Source organism: Aptenodytes forsteri, unplaced genomic scaffold (genome assembly GCF_000699145.1).
Source record: "Aptenodytes forsteri isolate BGI_AS27 unplaced genomic scaffold, ASM69914v1 Scaffold86, whole genome shotgun sequence".
NCBI classification, from domain to species: Eukaryota; Metazoa; Chordata; class Aves; order Sphenisciformes; family Spheniscidae; genus Aptenodytes; species Aptenodytes forsteri.
The window spans coordinates 396,605-411,374 of record NW_008795715.1 but is presented as its reverse complement, the minus strand read 5'-3'; the positions used below and the strand labels follow the sequence as shown (position 1 = coordinate 411,374).

Here is a 14,770-nt window from a genome sequence, read left to right as displayed (position 1 = left end):
CGCGGCTCTGGCATCGCGGGAGCCCGAGGTACCCGCCTCGCAAACTGATCCAATCAATAAAGAATTTGGAGAGCGGAGCATTTCTGCATGTCTTTGTGCATTAAATGAAAGGCAATGGCTTCAAAGACATGCTTATTAAATGTGCCTTAAAAAGAAATCAATGCCAGATGTGACCAAAGCAGCCTAGTTAGAGCCTCCCCGTAACACACACGCTACTCCAGGCACTGCGGACCTCTTCCCTGAAGGTCACCCGCAGTTTCACTCAAAGTCCAGCCAAAAGTCAAAGCTTAGATCAAAATGATTCCCTGGAGGTACACACATTTGTGTAATTAGTTTCACCTTGTGTCTGTGCAAGATAAAATACTGGGCACATACCCAAGTTCCTTTTATAAATTTCTGTATTGTCTTTACCCAGGTGTAAAGGGGTGAGATCTAAGCAAAACGTTGTTTCATCCTTGTCAGTCACTTAAAAACATTTTCTAAAGTAATTACAGTCTGACAAGGCACAAATAATTGCACCTGGAGGGGCTTTCAGGCCACAGAGGTTTTAGGAGTCTATTTCTGCACTTGGGCATCAACAAAAAAATGTCATAGAAAACAAACAAACAAAAAAAAGGATTTTTTTTTTTTGGGGGGGGTGGGACTACACAGCCACTGGAGCAGTGACAGACCAGTGGCACGGTCAAGGAGACTGGTCTGCAACTGGGGCGCGAGGCTGCATCAGCCGGAGGAGGAGCACAGCGGGCCGGGAGAGGCTTTAGGGGCCGGAAAATGGCGCAACGGTGCAAGAAGCGCAGCAACCTCTGCCTGGAGGTTGTCCACGTTGGGTGTACTTGCAGGTTGCTGCCATCTGATGGCAGCTGGGCGGGCTGCAAAGATGGTTTTGGGGAAGGATTGGCAGTATTTCAAGGCCCGCCCCCCCCCCCCCCCCCCCAGCCATAGACAGACCCCAGCTCGGCATCTCCCAGCCTGAGGGCACCCTTGGGTGACCTACCTCTGATCTGCACAGGTGGACCTTCCAAAGCTAAAGACACGCCAGTGATGGAGCACCAGCCGGAAAGTCCTCGTATCAAACCCAAATGACCATCTGGAGGTTAAATCAGAGGCTGCCAGTTGCAGGGCAAGCCTTCTGCCTCTTTGAAGCACCACCAAATTCCGTGCAAATTCAAAACTTAAAGCTGGAACTTCCCTCTCCTGCTCACCCTGCAGGAGAAGCGGCCAACAGGTGATCCCACTAGCGCCCAGATCCACTGGGGCAGTACAGCAAAAATAGCCAACGTGAAGCTACTGCCATGGGAACTTTAAGAGCAGGGGAAGCAGCAAACTGATTAGACTGGGAGCTGGGCCCTGGAAACCAGACGGGCAAGGGTTTGTTGGTGTTTCTGAGGAGGAACTCGGTATCGCTGGCGGAGCTTTCCCTGCAGGGCAGAGGTTTTTTTCCCCTAACGAAGAGAAAAGCGAGCTCGCTGCATCTCGGCTACACGTCCACTCAGACGCAACATCCCCACCTTTCACCGACCGCATTTACAGCCAAATCATTGCCAAAAAAAAAAAAAAAATTAAAAATGAAAAAATTAAATGAGTAGGCAAAGCAGGAGGCCGGCACCAAGATGAATGCTGACCCCAGTTTGGAAACCGAACCCCACCACTCCATGCCTTCGCCACAAGGCCATCCCAGCTTTTCCTGGTATTCGAGCTTTTTGGACAAGGGTTGGAGCACGAAGGCTGCCAGCCTGCATCCTTTTGCAACTGGGGGAGGAGGCTGGGGAGGGAGATGGAGAGGAGGTGGCCCCGCAGCCAAGCTGCAGCTCAGGGCCCCTTTCTCCATCTCCCAAGTTGCTCTTGGTTTGAGTGGGAAGAGAATAAGATCTACAGCCTCTGAAAAGCGAGGTAAATGTGTCATTGTGGGTAGACCTGCAAAATATCTGCTGATTCTTTTGACTTATCAGAATATACTAAAGAACAAACACATCACAGATTCTTACCTGTAATTTCCCTTTTTGCTCAGCTGTTCTTTAAAGTGCCCAAGTGTCAGGCTCTGGGCCTTTAACATCCTCCTGTAGGGAATTTCTTCTCCGCAAAAAAAATAGGTGACAACCAACTCACTCGACTGAGAGGTGTGAACAACTGGCAGTTTCTTTGGCTCTTTATGACTGAAAAACAGAAAACACACACAAAAGCCTCTATTTTTCCATTTGAGAACAAGCCGTTTCACCGCACTCAACCCAGCAGTGTTTCTGCCACATGTGACACTGGTCAGAAATATCCTGGGTGTGACCCAAAAAGTCAGATATGCCCGTACCCGCTGTGAATCTGTCATGCTGCGTTTGCACAGCCCTTCGCTGGGCTCCCACAACAGCTCCTGCTCGCTGTGAGGGTGGGAATCGCAGCATCGCAAAGCGCCCAGCCACGGGCAGCAGAGACCTCATACCATTTTATGGACGGGAGGACTGAGGGATGGAGGTTAGATGCTTGCTGGAAGCATCAGAGCAGGACCGCGGGCCAGGTGAGCGTGCGTAGGGCTCACCGTGGGCTAACCTAGCGAGCCCCAGTATTGTACGCATCTGATTTTAAAAGGCTCATTTCATCTGCCTTCATACAAAGCAGCTGCCAAGCTTTCTTCTCATGCATAAAACTACCTGCCACCTCCAACAGCTAACGGAGCAAAACCACCGCAAGATTCTTCACCTGAAGTACACAGGTAATCTTAGTTTTCCCGGTGAGGATAAAATTAACTGGATCTTGCCATCTGCACCAAGAAACCCTTCTTAAAGAATAATTAAAACAATATTACCCAGCAAAATGGCAACGCTCTAGTGAATACCATGCAGCCAAATCTACAACTGCTTCTGAGGCAATGTACACTTGGCATGTCAAAAGGTCACAAAGTGTTAGTCCGCAGTAATTTAGTCTTCCTAATTTGTTCTAAGTCTTTGTAGAGTGGCTTCAGAAAAAAAGCTGCTAGCAAAGACAGCTGGTGGACTTAAGGTCAACCAATTAAAAATGAAAGGCTCTAGTCAGGTGGCTCAGTCTGGACTTCAAACATTACTCATTGCTTAAGATGAAGAGGGTAAGAAAGAAAACTTTAATTATTTAGGCCATTTTAGACCTCTCTGTAGCAGATTTCTTGTTAAAAGAACCATCCTGTAATTAGACTAATCCAATCTTTGTCCACTTTACAGGAATGCAAGTTAAAAAGAGCCAGAGACAAGATTTGAAAATGTTTTCTTCTTTCTTTAAGAAGAATGTTTGAAAGACAAAATTTCAGATATAAGAATTTCCTCTCTTTTCAAAGCGCAATCCATTTAATGAAAATATAATTATTATATATATATTTCCCAATCCTTTCACGCGTGTGCAATACTCACTCTTCTGTCGTTAGACTTGCATTGCAGAAAGGGGTGTTTCCCCCCTGAACGGCAGCGGAGTGGTTTCGATCCCTCTGCTGATTTGAGGTTGAACATCTGAAGTGGAGAGGGGGAGGGCAAGTGGGGAAGAAGAAGAAGAAAAAAAAAAAGACTTTTAAAAAAAATTGTTGAAATACAATCTTCTTAATTGAAGTCTCCTGTGGGTCGTTAAGTTCGCTCTTTGTATCAACCCTCACATGTTGTAAACAATCAAAGGAAGAATTAAAAATGCTGTGGGCTAATTTATCCTTCCATACCCAAATGAATGATAACCAGTCCAATTCTCCACTTGGTATGTAGCTGGAGTCCGTCCCAGAGGAAAAATGGGCAAATTACAGCCATCAAAAGAGTGGAAGTAATAGTCTAGGATTCAAACTATTTGCACTGGGGTAGGGTGGGGTTGGAATAAGGAGGCTCATCCTTGGGGCTCGGCCAAGCCGTGCCGTCACGCATCCCCACGGTCTGGCCCCATGGCTGATCCTCTACCTAGACGGGGAGGACACCGTCCACATTCACCCACCGCCTTGCCCGCCATCAGCCCGAGCGCTGGCTGAAGAGGAGCACAATCAGCACCCAGCAAACCTCTCCTACCCCCGCTGCTCCCCAAACCCCACCGCGGGACCAGGACCATCCCTCCCATGGCCATTACCGTTGCTTCTGCGGCTTGGAGACCTCGGCGAGCCGGCGGCACGCTTCCTCCAGCTGCGCCAGGGTGTTGGGTGGGGTGAGCGGGGGCATGGCGGGGTCCTGGACGAAGGGGTGGGCAGGCTGCGCCCCGCGCGGGGGGCTGCCGATCCCCCACGGGTGGTGGCGGCCGGGGGCCCCCTTGGCGAAGTCGGAGCTGTAGGCCTTCTTTGTGCTTTGTGTGCTTGGGGAGGGGAAGAAGTCGGGTTAGAAAAGCTGGAAAATATGACTTTAATAGCAGCTCCTATTCTGCTCGCTCCCTCTCAAAAGTCTGTCATAACATGAAAGGAGGTTTATTGCCAAAAACATGACATTTTTGTGGTTTTTCTGGTTCTGCGGAACAGCTTTTATATTAAACCGGAGGAGCAAAGAGTCTCATTTGTTTTCAGCGATTGTAAAAATAGACAGCCCATGTAATATATAAATATTTACCGGGAGCGATATTGCTGTAGACAGCTGCGTATTTACCTATGGGGCTTGTGCTTATTTTGTCTCTCGCTCTCCAGCATCCACTGCCAGACGTTCTGTGCCCGGTCCGCCTCACCCCCCGGTAGCTGCACCCCGCCGGGGCCGGGCAGCCCCCCGTCTCCAGCCGGCAGGGCGACGCTCTCCGCTCCTCTGCCCGGCCTCTTCGGCAGCGTCCCCGTCCTGCTGATGGCGAGAAAGGGACACGAGCCCGCCGTTAGCCCCCCTGCACTCCTGCGGGGCTGTCCCGATCAGCCCCATCGCAGGGGGATGATGGGGTGATAGTTTGGGGTGCGTGCAATGGAGAGGGATGCTTGTGACTTACCCAAAGGGCTCCAGCGGAGGGAGAGGGGGGTCCATGCTTTTCGGGTGGCCTTTGCACTTGGGGTAGCAGTAGTAGTCACTGCCCGCCGGGCAGCAGCACTGCACCCGCTGAGCCGCCTCCGCTTCAATCTGCTCCTTCGTCTTGGGCACGGTGTGGTGGTGGATGTAGTGGTGGTGGACGTGCTTGGTGGTCTGCTTGGTGATGAATCCCTTACCCACCAAGGCGCACGCCGCCGGCGAGGCCGCACCAGGCTGCAGCTTGCCCATCAGCAGGCGGTCGGGGGAGCGGGCGCGGGGACTGTGCCGGCCCATGCCAGGCGACTGGCAGCCGGGGGTCTTCAGCACGCGGGAGAGATGCTCGTCCAGGATGGCCTGGGGGTCCTCCTCGTAGCTGCCGGAGGGCAGGAGCGAGAGCGGGTGCTGCGGATGCTGGGGGTTCACCATCTCCCGACTGCTCTGCAGGCTGGCGGGGAGCTCCAAGCCCTCCTTCTCTTCGTCCTGCCGGCCAAGCAATGGCGAGGAATAAATGCAAGAGGACGGGGAGCCAGCGAGGCATGCACCGCGATGTCCCCCCCGTGGGCTCGCAAACTGCAAAACGCATTCCTCCCTGTGGGCAAGATACGGCCCCCTCCCACCCCCACCAAGCCGGGCAGCACGCAGCGAGCTCTGCCCGGCCCGGGGAGGGTTAATCCTCCTACCTCCTTGATTTGCTGCAGCCTCTCTTCCAGACTGTCCATGGTTTCCTGCTCCTGCTTCAGCTTCTCCAGCCGGGAAATGAGCTCCGCGGCGAAGGCAGCCGGCTCCACCGGGGTCATCTCCTTGGGAAGACGGTGGGTCCTCTACAAGGATCGGGGACAGAAGGCACAAGGCATGTTTAGCGGGCAGCGCGGGGCGTGGGCGCTTAGCCGGAGCGGCATCGCCGGCCCCGCTACGCTTGTTGTGTCTCCATGTTTGGATGAAAAGACGACCGCAACTAGGCATGGTCTGCACTGGATTTTTATGAGCTAGTGCTGTGGCCTCATGGAGTGACATCCTCCCCACCAGCGTTTGCCTTCGGCAGGAGCAGTTGGTCGCACTCTGAGGAACCCCGCTTGTTCCCTCTGTAGTACAACCAGCCCATCAGTAGCTACTCTGAAGTAGAAAATCTTCAAAGACTGTTGTCAAACATCACAGAAAAAAAAAAAAAAAAAAAAAAACCCTCTGAGGTGGGAGGGAGAGACTTTAACTCAAGGAATAAAGTGAGTATAAACAGAAAGGAGTTGGAAATTTAAAAAAAATAAGACGGGGGAGAAAAAGGGAAAGGAGGGAAAAAAAAAAAAAAAAAAAAGAAGTCAAACGGTTGCAGATCAGAGAAGTGCTGGTAATTTATTTCCTGGCTACACACTGGGCACCTTTGAGGTAGTGTTGTCTCAACAGTGTCCTAGATCTCTTCCCCCCCCCTCCATCTCTTTGTACAGAAAATGAAGAAAGCTGCTGCAGGCTAGCAGTGCTACACTGCTGAGCTTGGCTGCCTCAAGCAGATCTATCAAGGGAAAAAGGGAACATCTCCAAATCAAGTGCAGAATATAAAAAGGCAAAATGCGAATTTCTGCCAAAAGAAGCAAACATGGCAGGAAAAGGGGAGAAAAAAAAAAGAGGAAAGAGAAACCACCCACCCGACTCTGCCCTCCCTCCTGCCACCCCCACGCACCCCACTCCTCGCCCCCACTCTCCCTCTTTTTTTTTTCCCCCTGAAAGCAGAAAGCTGAACTGCCAACTCTTTCACATACTACCCACCAGATGAGGTGGGGCCTCTCTCCGGCAACCACTTAGCTCCAGAAATGATGTGAGGGTAGAAAAAGGCCACTCTGCTGGAAATTGTCACTCTTACACAAGCTGGCTCTATTCAGTCCCTGATCAAAGCACTGCCTTACAGAGAAAGTCGATTTGCACGCCCTGGGACAAAATAATCTAATTTACAAGCTCAGGCTATAGAACTTTCTTTAGGGAGGAAGGGGAAAAAAAAAAATACCAAAAAGAAAAACCACATAAACCACCCCCCCCTTCCACCAGAAATATCATCTATGATTTCTTGCTGCTTAAGACAGCAGAAAGAGGAATTTTAGCATATTAATCTCAAGACAAGATAAGTTTATATTTGTCTGTGTAAACAGTTTATTCACCGCAGGAATCGGGAGTCTGCAAGTCAACTGAGTTAGCAAGTCAGCGAGTTAATTTTTGAGAGCACGGCAACACTGCGAATCGGATCCCCTCAAAGCAAGGCACGTATCTGCTGCAAATGTCTCTCTTTTGGGAGATCCTGCTTCCCTCCAGCTTACAGACAGTGTGCTTTCGAAGGCCGCCGGCGATGCGCATGAGGCCAAGCCCCGGTCTGCTCGGCACTGGCGGAGGTGTCAGGGTGGTGGCCAGAGCCAAGGCTCTCACTAGACCTGACCGGGGTATCTCTGCTTGGGTTTAGACCAGGAGGACAAATTCAGTGCCACTGAAAAGCCCTAACTAGCACCTGGCTTTCAGGGAAGGACCAAAATGTGACTGTACACAAGCAGGTTTTTGCAAGGATGCTGAGAGCACATGGCTCCTGCCCAACACCAAGCAGCATCTCTTTTCTGGCATCACGTAGGGATGGAAACGCTCTTCTCCCCTTCCCTCCACGTGTGCCCATTCCCAGTCCCAGCATTTCCCATGGCCAACCCAAACCCTGCAGCTCCCACCTGAACTTACCGGAAAATGAGGTAGAGAAACTTGACCGTTGGCCTTGACGCTCCGATGCATTTCCCGCTGGAGCTGCTTCTTGCTCCCAATTCTGTACGGGGGGATCCCATCTCTGCACATGGAAAAGAGGTCACCATCAGTTGGGGCTCTCCCTATGCTCTAACCAAGACGCTTCTCCATCACCTCTGAAACCACCCAGGCACGCCACAGGCCCATGTTCCCAGAGGTGCTGAGCCCTCTGGACATCACCTGAAGCCTCAAACATCTGGCGGCTTGGGAAGTTCCTGTGTCACCATCTACATGGATGTGCAGTAATTAAGCAAAAGCTGAAAAGCAAGCTGAAGGCAACTCCGCACGGGAAGACACTCAAAGATCCCATCAGCTTCACTTCCGAGGCATCTTACAGAAAGGCCTTTCCAATGCTAGGTTTCTGCTGCTGCCCTTCATTTTTGTTGCTTTTTCACCACCGAAGTACGCTCTCTAAGACCACAACTTTCCTCAAGCTCTGAAACACCCCATGGAGCATTGGCACAGTGGAAACAAGAAGGAAGAGGCTGAAGATGGATAGCCACCAAAAGGCCGCTCGCCATCTCTAACCCTACTTAAGATCTGGGATGTTTCTCCTGCCCTGAGGCTGGCCGGCACAGGCAGGCCACCGCTAGGCATGAGCAAAGCCGGGCCGTACCCTCCAGGCACGACGTTGCTCCCCTCGGCTACGCCAGCTCATGGCCAGGGAGCCATGAGAAGAGACGAGGCGAGGAGCACTAGTGGGAACAGCCCCCTGCACAGCCCGCTCGAGGCAACGCGGGTGTTTTCACCCGGCCACACAAAAAATTGCCTCAGTTAGGATTAAAGGGCCTTCTACAGACAGCGGGGACAGCCGGAAGAGCATGCCTGGAGATCCTGAATGTCTAATTCCACCCCTTCCCTCAGACTGGCTGAATAACCTTGATCTCCGGTCCCATCCCTTTCATCCACCTGCCCCCACACCTGACTCATCTCCTGAGCGAAGAAAATAGCTCCTGCCCAAAGAGGAGCGGCGGCTGCTGAGCAGGCAGCAGCGGCCCCGCACTGCTGCCAGAGGAGCCGACATGGCATGGCGTCCCCGACCTCCCGCGGCCACGGCAGCGGTGGGCACACACCGACATGTTTTGGACACGCAGCCAGAGACAAGGCGCAAGGGAATGTCTTCCCGGAGTCGCCAGGTCCCTTCTCTTGAGAAGCATTATTAGATGCCATCACTCCACGCTCAAGGTTTGAAGCACGCTATCGCAGGCCTTTGTGAAGATCTTGGCCAAAGTGTTCAGTTGCCGTTAAATTGTTTTAATGAGCAAGATTAAGCTGCAAAGCCTGGAGTGAGAGATCGGAACAATTTCACCCTAATAAACTTGGAAAAGCTTTACAATAGAAGAGAGCACGCTGGGACTGCAGAGAAAGTCATTGATGCCACAAGATGAACATCAGCCTCCTCTAGACACGGTCCATGAATGCACGTTACGTTACAAGTGAAAGGAGCTAATTGTCCTAATGTCCCCATTGCACAACACAGGGCTCTGGAGCGCTTTCTGGGGAAGCAGCTCAGCACACACCGGCCATCACAGATGGTCAGGGTCACCGACCGCAGCCGCTGGTGGCCACCAAGCATTTCTGCTCCACGAACCCATGGGGCAACAGGGCTTGAGGCACGTGACACGCCTTAGCTTTGGGGGAGGATGGGAGAAAAGCAAATCTAAGGTGAAAACCAAATCACCTGTACCTTCAGAGAAGCATTTGCTAACTGAGGCTTACTGACATAAGGGTCTTTTAGGGAGACCTTCAATACAGGGAATAACCAGTAAAATAGGCATTTTAAAGGTAAGTAAAAATGCCAGCATGAGCATGTTACATGCATACATACATAGGGGACTAATCCCATTAATATATTCAATGAAAGAAAGAGGAGGTGTCCTCTATAAATGGCAGTCCAAGAGGCCAGATGGGGAAGAGTGGGGAAGCAGCTGAAGGTCTGTGAATTCAACATGAGGCACCCGAGGACACAACCAAGGGACAACGGTGAGCCCTGCAGCCCTCCTGCACTCTCCACCTCCCTCCAGGTCTGCAAGCACGAGATGCCATCCCCAACCCCTCTGCTGCGGCCGCCGAGTTGGGAGCACATCTCCTTGTGGGGTGTCCCCATACTCCCAGCTCTGGTGGACTGTTCTCTGCCCAAAGGGACAGTCCTGGGACAGGCTATGGAGCAGGAGCGGGGATTCCCACTGTTCCCAGGCAGGGTGGCTCCAAAAGGAGGAGGAAAAGCAACGCTGACCCAACAGCACGGCTCCTCACTTTATTTAAGATTTGCCCTCATTCAGGTCAGTACGAAGGCTGCTCCTTCCCCCTAAAACTCCTCCAGTTGCACCAGAGAGCCCCACAGCAAATCTCCTGCTCCCTGCTTCTACAGCCCTGCCTTGCCAGAAGAGCTTTACAACTTGTAACAACATGCAGAATTAAAAGAAGATTTAAAAAAAAAAAAAAAAAGAAAAAAAAAAGAGGTATTTCACTGGGATGGAAAGGCTGTGGAGCAGCTCGGGAAGTCAGCCTGGGGAATGGGGAGGGACTTTTACAGCCACTTTGATGAGTGCTGTCTAAACCTAGGCCTTCCATATAAAACAGGGGGAAAAGAGACAACACCAGGGTTGAAGGGGTGACCAACGGGTGATCCCCGACTGCCGGAGGGACAGACGGATGGAGCTGGAGCCAGGCTCAGTACAGCAAGAGATATGGGGGGCAGGGGGAACCCTGATGCTGAAGCAGACCCCCCAGACCAGGAGAAAGTGCCTTTGAAATGAAAAGGCTGAGCTTGGCCAGAGGTTTCGGGGCAGGACAAGGGTTACCCCCAGCTCTCCAGGTGCCACCTCTCCCCCTCCTCCAGCAGCAAACATTTATTTGCACTCACTTTCTTGGCTACTAAAAGCTGCGGGCTGAAGAGCTACAGAGTTTAGGCACTAAACAGTAGAGTTTAATTATAAACATTTCAGCTAACCAGGCTGGGGCTAAGCCAATCTGTTTCTGGGGGAAACACTAGTTTGAAGTCTTCTACCCAGTCAGCTGCCATTTAAGCTGAGCCAATTATCTTAGCCTTTTGACTCAGATGTGCCTGACCTAACCTGAATGTAGTTTTACTGCTGCTTTGAAATATCAGACTCATGCGCATATGCATTCACTCCCATCTTCATTTGGCAACGGCTCTGAAACAAGCCTCTGATCTTGCCAACATCAAAAGCCTGGTTTGTAAGATAAGGTAATATTTGAAGTTTGCTCAGCAGCATTCCCCTGTGTCCAAAGTAAATCCATAAATAAGATATAAGCAAATAAAAAAAAAAAAAAATCCCCTTTCCTCTCCCCCCCAATCAAGAAATGGAAATATAAATTTGCATGATGCTTTGTGGCCATTACAAAATACATACGGACAGACTGATCCCTGCCATCTATAATTAAAAAAAAAAGGCAGATTGTTCATTATTTGGAGACTTCTCCTAATTCCAGTACAGTTCAGATTTAGATTTATTTAAAAAAAAAAAACCAACTCACTTTACTGCTATGCCTGACAGACTTTTCCAGAACAAGTTTTTCCTCTTCAGTTGATACCAATATAAGCCAAAAGAACTAATTTGCATTCGCACTGACGAAACAGAATAAACCCAGGTCCTCTGTAAAAGGGGGGTAAAACCTTGCAGGCAGAAGAGCACCTGGGCTCAGCCTGTGAAAGCACGGCGGGTGTGTGTCCCAAACACCCTTACAGCATCTTCAGCAACCAGCAGAGCCAGGTGCCAGGAGAGGCTGCGAATCCCACATGTTTTACTGCAATCTTGGCAGCAGCCCGTCGCCTCTGCGAAGGAAGTTTTACATCCGCCTTAACTTTAAGCCCAGCCTCCAAAACTGCCAATTTACCTCTCCTACTTCCAAAAACACCCAACATCCCGGCGTGCCTGCCTGCTCCCGGCCCCGCGGACGGAGCGTGGCTCCGGGGATGCCCGGGGGGACCGGTTCTGCAGCAGGAAATATTCCTCCAACCTCCCTCCCCACCGCCCCCCAACCTGGAGCTGCGGGCAGTTTAATCAGCCAAGCTTCCCCAAACTCTCACAGCCTGCGCGGGCTATTGTTACGGCAGGAAAAAACAGGCAGGCTCCTTTCACGCACTGCTTTATGGGGAGCTCCTATTCACTTGTTCAAGCAAATTTCAAAGCGGGCTGCTGCCCTCTCATCCCCGCTAAGCTCCCCTGGACTAACAATGGGCTGAAAGCGATTCAGTTAAGCCTTTCATCCACCATGCACTTTATTTCTCACTCAGTGCTCTCATCTGTATAAGGCCTACAATTGGCATTGCTGTGAAGAGAGGGTATAATCCTAGCCCTGTGAATCCCAAGTGACCCTACACTGGTCCAGAAATGACTAACCCAATGAATGCTCTGTTGACACATGATCACATACAACCAGAGCCAGTAAGAAGAAATAAAGAAGTCACCCTATGATTCAGCTCTTTTATTTAATGCCAATATTGTTCAATAAGGGAATCTGGTGGGACAACAAACTATTTTTTTCCATAATATCAGTTCAAAATACACATGTGCATTAAAAAAAAAAAAAGCTTTTGTTTACACATCAAGGATTTTTGGTAAATCCTGTTTTCTGTTTTGCATCATCACACAGCACTGTTGACTTTAAAAACCCAGCATGCAAACCTCTCCAAGGAGTACACAGTAATCACTGGACACGTCTGACAGAGACACTGGAGAAGTTTCACCTAGGAGATGAAGACCAAGAACGCAGCACTCTGTTTACAGGTGGGCTTTTCTAGAGCACTGGTACTTAAATGAAGATCATGAAACACAAACGGCAACATCTGCCTTCTGCCCAGTTGAAGAAAATGGCCCTGCGGAGCACTAAGTGAGTCTTACTGCCTCCTCTACCCCCAGACACAAAAGCACCATTTCTCTCCTGCTGGGGAAAGCAAACTGAGGAAGAACGGTCAAATGACTTGCTCCTAGTTGCACACTTCTCAGCAGAGTCAGGAGGAAAAGACAGATCCTGCAACTCCTGGGCTCAGCCACAGCATCATCTCTTATCCCTACACTCCTGAAACACCCAGACCTGATCCATGCAGTTCCATTCAAATGGCTCTTTGAAGACTGCCCCAGCCACACTAGCTGAGCAGCTATTTGCCCCTTCAGGTCACTGGCCCTATTAATGTACATTCTGACATTAATGACGAACCTTAATTACAGAAAGTACTTCCTACAGGAAGTAATCTCCTCCTCTTTGATGACTGATAACTAGTTAAGGAAGCCTGGCCTTAAGACAAAGGCTCAGGGAGATACACTCCTTGGGTTAGTCAGGCAGCACCATTAGCATAGGGGAAAACATGTTTGCTCAGCTGCAGCTGCAAAATGGCAATAGAGGGCTTCATTATTTTACTCCATCCGATACCTCCGGCGACTGCACAAAGAATGAGGCTACCATGCTCTGCTACACCTCTCGGTTTGGGCGCACACCTCAGTTTCGGCAGCCCCTAGTCAACGGCTAGCAGAAGCAGGGTGGTGACCCTGGACCCATCACTCCCATAAGCCCCCATGGTGCATCGGTGCAGCTGATTCACAGATGACGCATCCCAAAAGGACCCAGCCAACACAAGATACTTACACGCTGCTGTCCGTCATTGACATGGAGTCGTCTGTCAGGGCATCACTAGATATTTCACTATCATTCGCGCTGGTTGCTGGGGCAAAAACATAGCCAGAATTCACATGGTATGGGTTAACGGGATCGTTCCTCTTGAAGGACCTGGGGACAAGCAAAACAGGAATCTAGTTACCAGCCAGTCTTGGGCTAGAGAAAAACATACAAGTCTCATGGTAGCACTCTCCTTATGGGAACCATGCACACTGGCTGCTCAACCTCTTTAGAAGCACCTAACCATCCATTGCTCAGACCAGCAGCAACCAGGACACACTCTGTCTAAACACACCCAAGGTCTGACTTTAAAGATCTTGCTTTTAGCATTGGAAATGTGCTTTAGAAAATCCCAGGAAGCACCTCTGCATACTTTGATACCTTCAAAAACTCGGTCCTTAAAGCTTGATGCCGCACTCTGAGGTCAGCAGGAGCTTTGCTGTTGGCATCAGCAGGCAAAAGATCAAGAAGTTCACAGCTCAAGTCCCACTGAAAGCCACTGAGGCATCAGCTAATAAATGCTTAAGTCTACTCTGAAGACAGGAGTTAGGGCCCCTTTGGGAATACAAGTTACGGTATCTGTGTTGCCTGAAACAAGAGAACTGCCTGAACTACTGGAGCAGGACCACCATGCGTCAGAGGAGACATGGACGGGGCTGAAATCTGCTGTCTCAGGCTTGGCCTCACAAAGACGGGTAGCATCTTCCTGGCATTATAAAAACACACGATAAAAAGGCCCAGTTTTTAGGAGAACCTACTACTAGTTCAACTCGTGGTTTTGTGCATAGAGTTGGGTGGGGAAGAGGAGGATGCGGGATGTGAGGACAGGAGCAGCAGGGTGTATTAAAGGGCATGTGAGTTAGCCATACCAACACCTTTGGCTTCACTTGGAGAAGCAAACCCAAAGTCCAGCCTGGATGTTCGAGTTGAGTACCCAAGAGCGGTCGCGTGAAAAATTCACGGGCAGTGACATGGGCTGTGACTGAGCGTGGCGGGGTCACCATGGCAGGGTCACCGCATGGGGGGGCAGGGACAGGACCCGGGCATCCCCCTGCCCGCTGCCTCTCATTACTCCAACTTCCCAGCCGGGATCAATATACATATCTTCGGCAGGCGATAAGGGGATTATGCAAGGAGGTTTGAAAGCTGCATGTTAAGGTGCACATTTTGTTCCTCTTCCAAGGAAAGATGGGGTTGTTAAGCTTCTGCCTTTGTATATCAAAGCAAAAGGCCTTGTCATCTGATAAGGACTGCTGATTTTAATAATTAGGGCCACTTACCCAGGACTTGGGGGCCTAAGGAATGTGCCAGCAGGCTCGGCAGGGTTTTTTTTTTATGGGGTTTCCACCTCCCTGCCCCCACGGGGGTTGGAGGGGACCAGCTGGGTTTAAGTGAGCAGCAATGTCCTCCCACCACCCCGCTCTCCATCCCTCACAAACAACCAGGCACCCCACGCCCCCCCCACCGCC

The 14,770-nt window shown here is 50.7% G+C and overlaps 1 protein-coding gene across 1 annotated transcript in view; it reads right to left on the bottom strand.

The window, feature by feature from the left end:
* Nucleotides 1-14,770, bottom strand: part of AXIN2 (axin 2) — a 24,367-nt gene that overhangs the window by 4,045 nt on the left and 5,552 nt on the right. Inside the window, exons 2-9 of the mRNA XM_009283478.1 lie at nt 13,272-13,412; nt 7,602-7,704; nt 5,579-5,719; nt 4,882-5,378; nt 4,560-4,742; nt 4,057-4,275; nt 3,369-3,464; nt 1,986-2,153 (exon numbers count right to left, since the gene is read on the bottom strand). Coding sequence (XP_009281753.1) covers nt 1,986-2,153; nt 3,369-3,464; nt 4,057-4,275; nt 4,560-4,742; nt 4,882-5,378; nt 5,579-5,719; nt 7,602-7,704; nt 13,272-13,412 — 1,548 coding nt within the window. The remainder of the gene's footprint in view (nt 1-1,985; nt 2,154-3,368; nt 3,465-4,056; nt 4,276-4,559; nt 4,743-4,881; nt 5,379-5,578; nt 5,720-7,601; nt 7,705-13,271; nt 13,413-14,770) is intronic.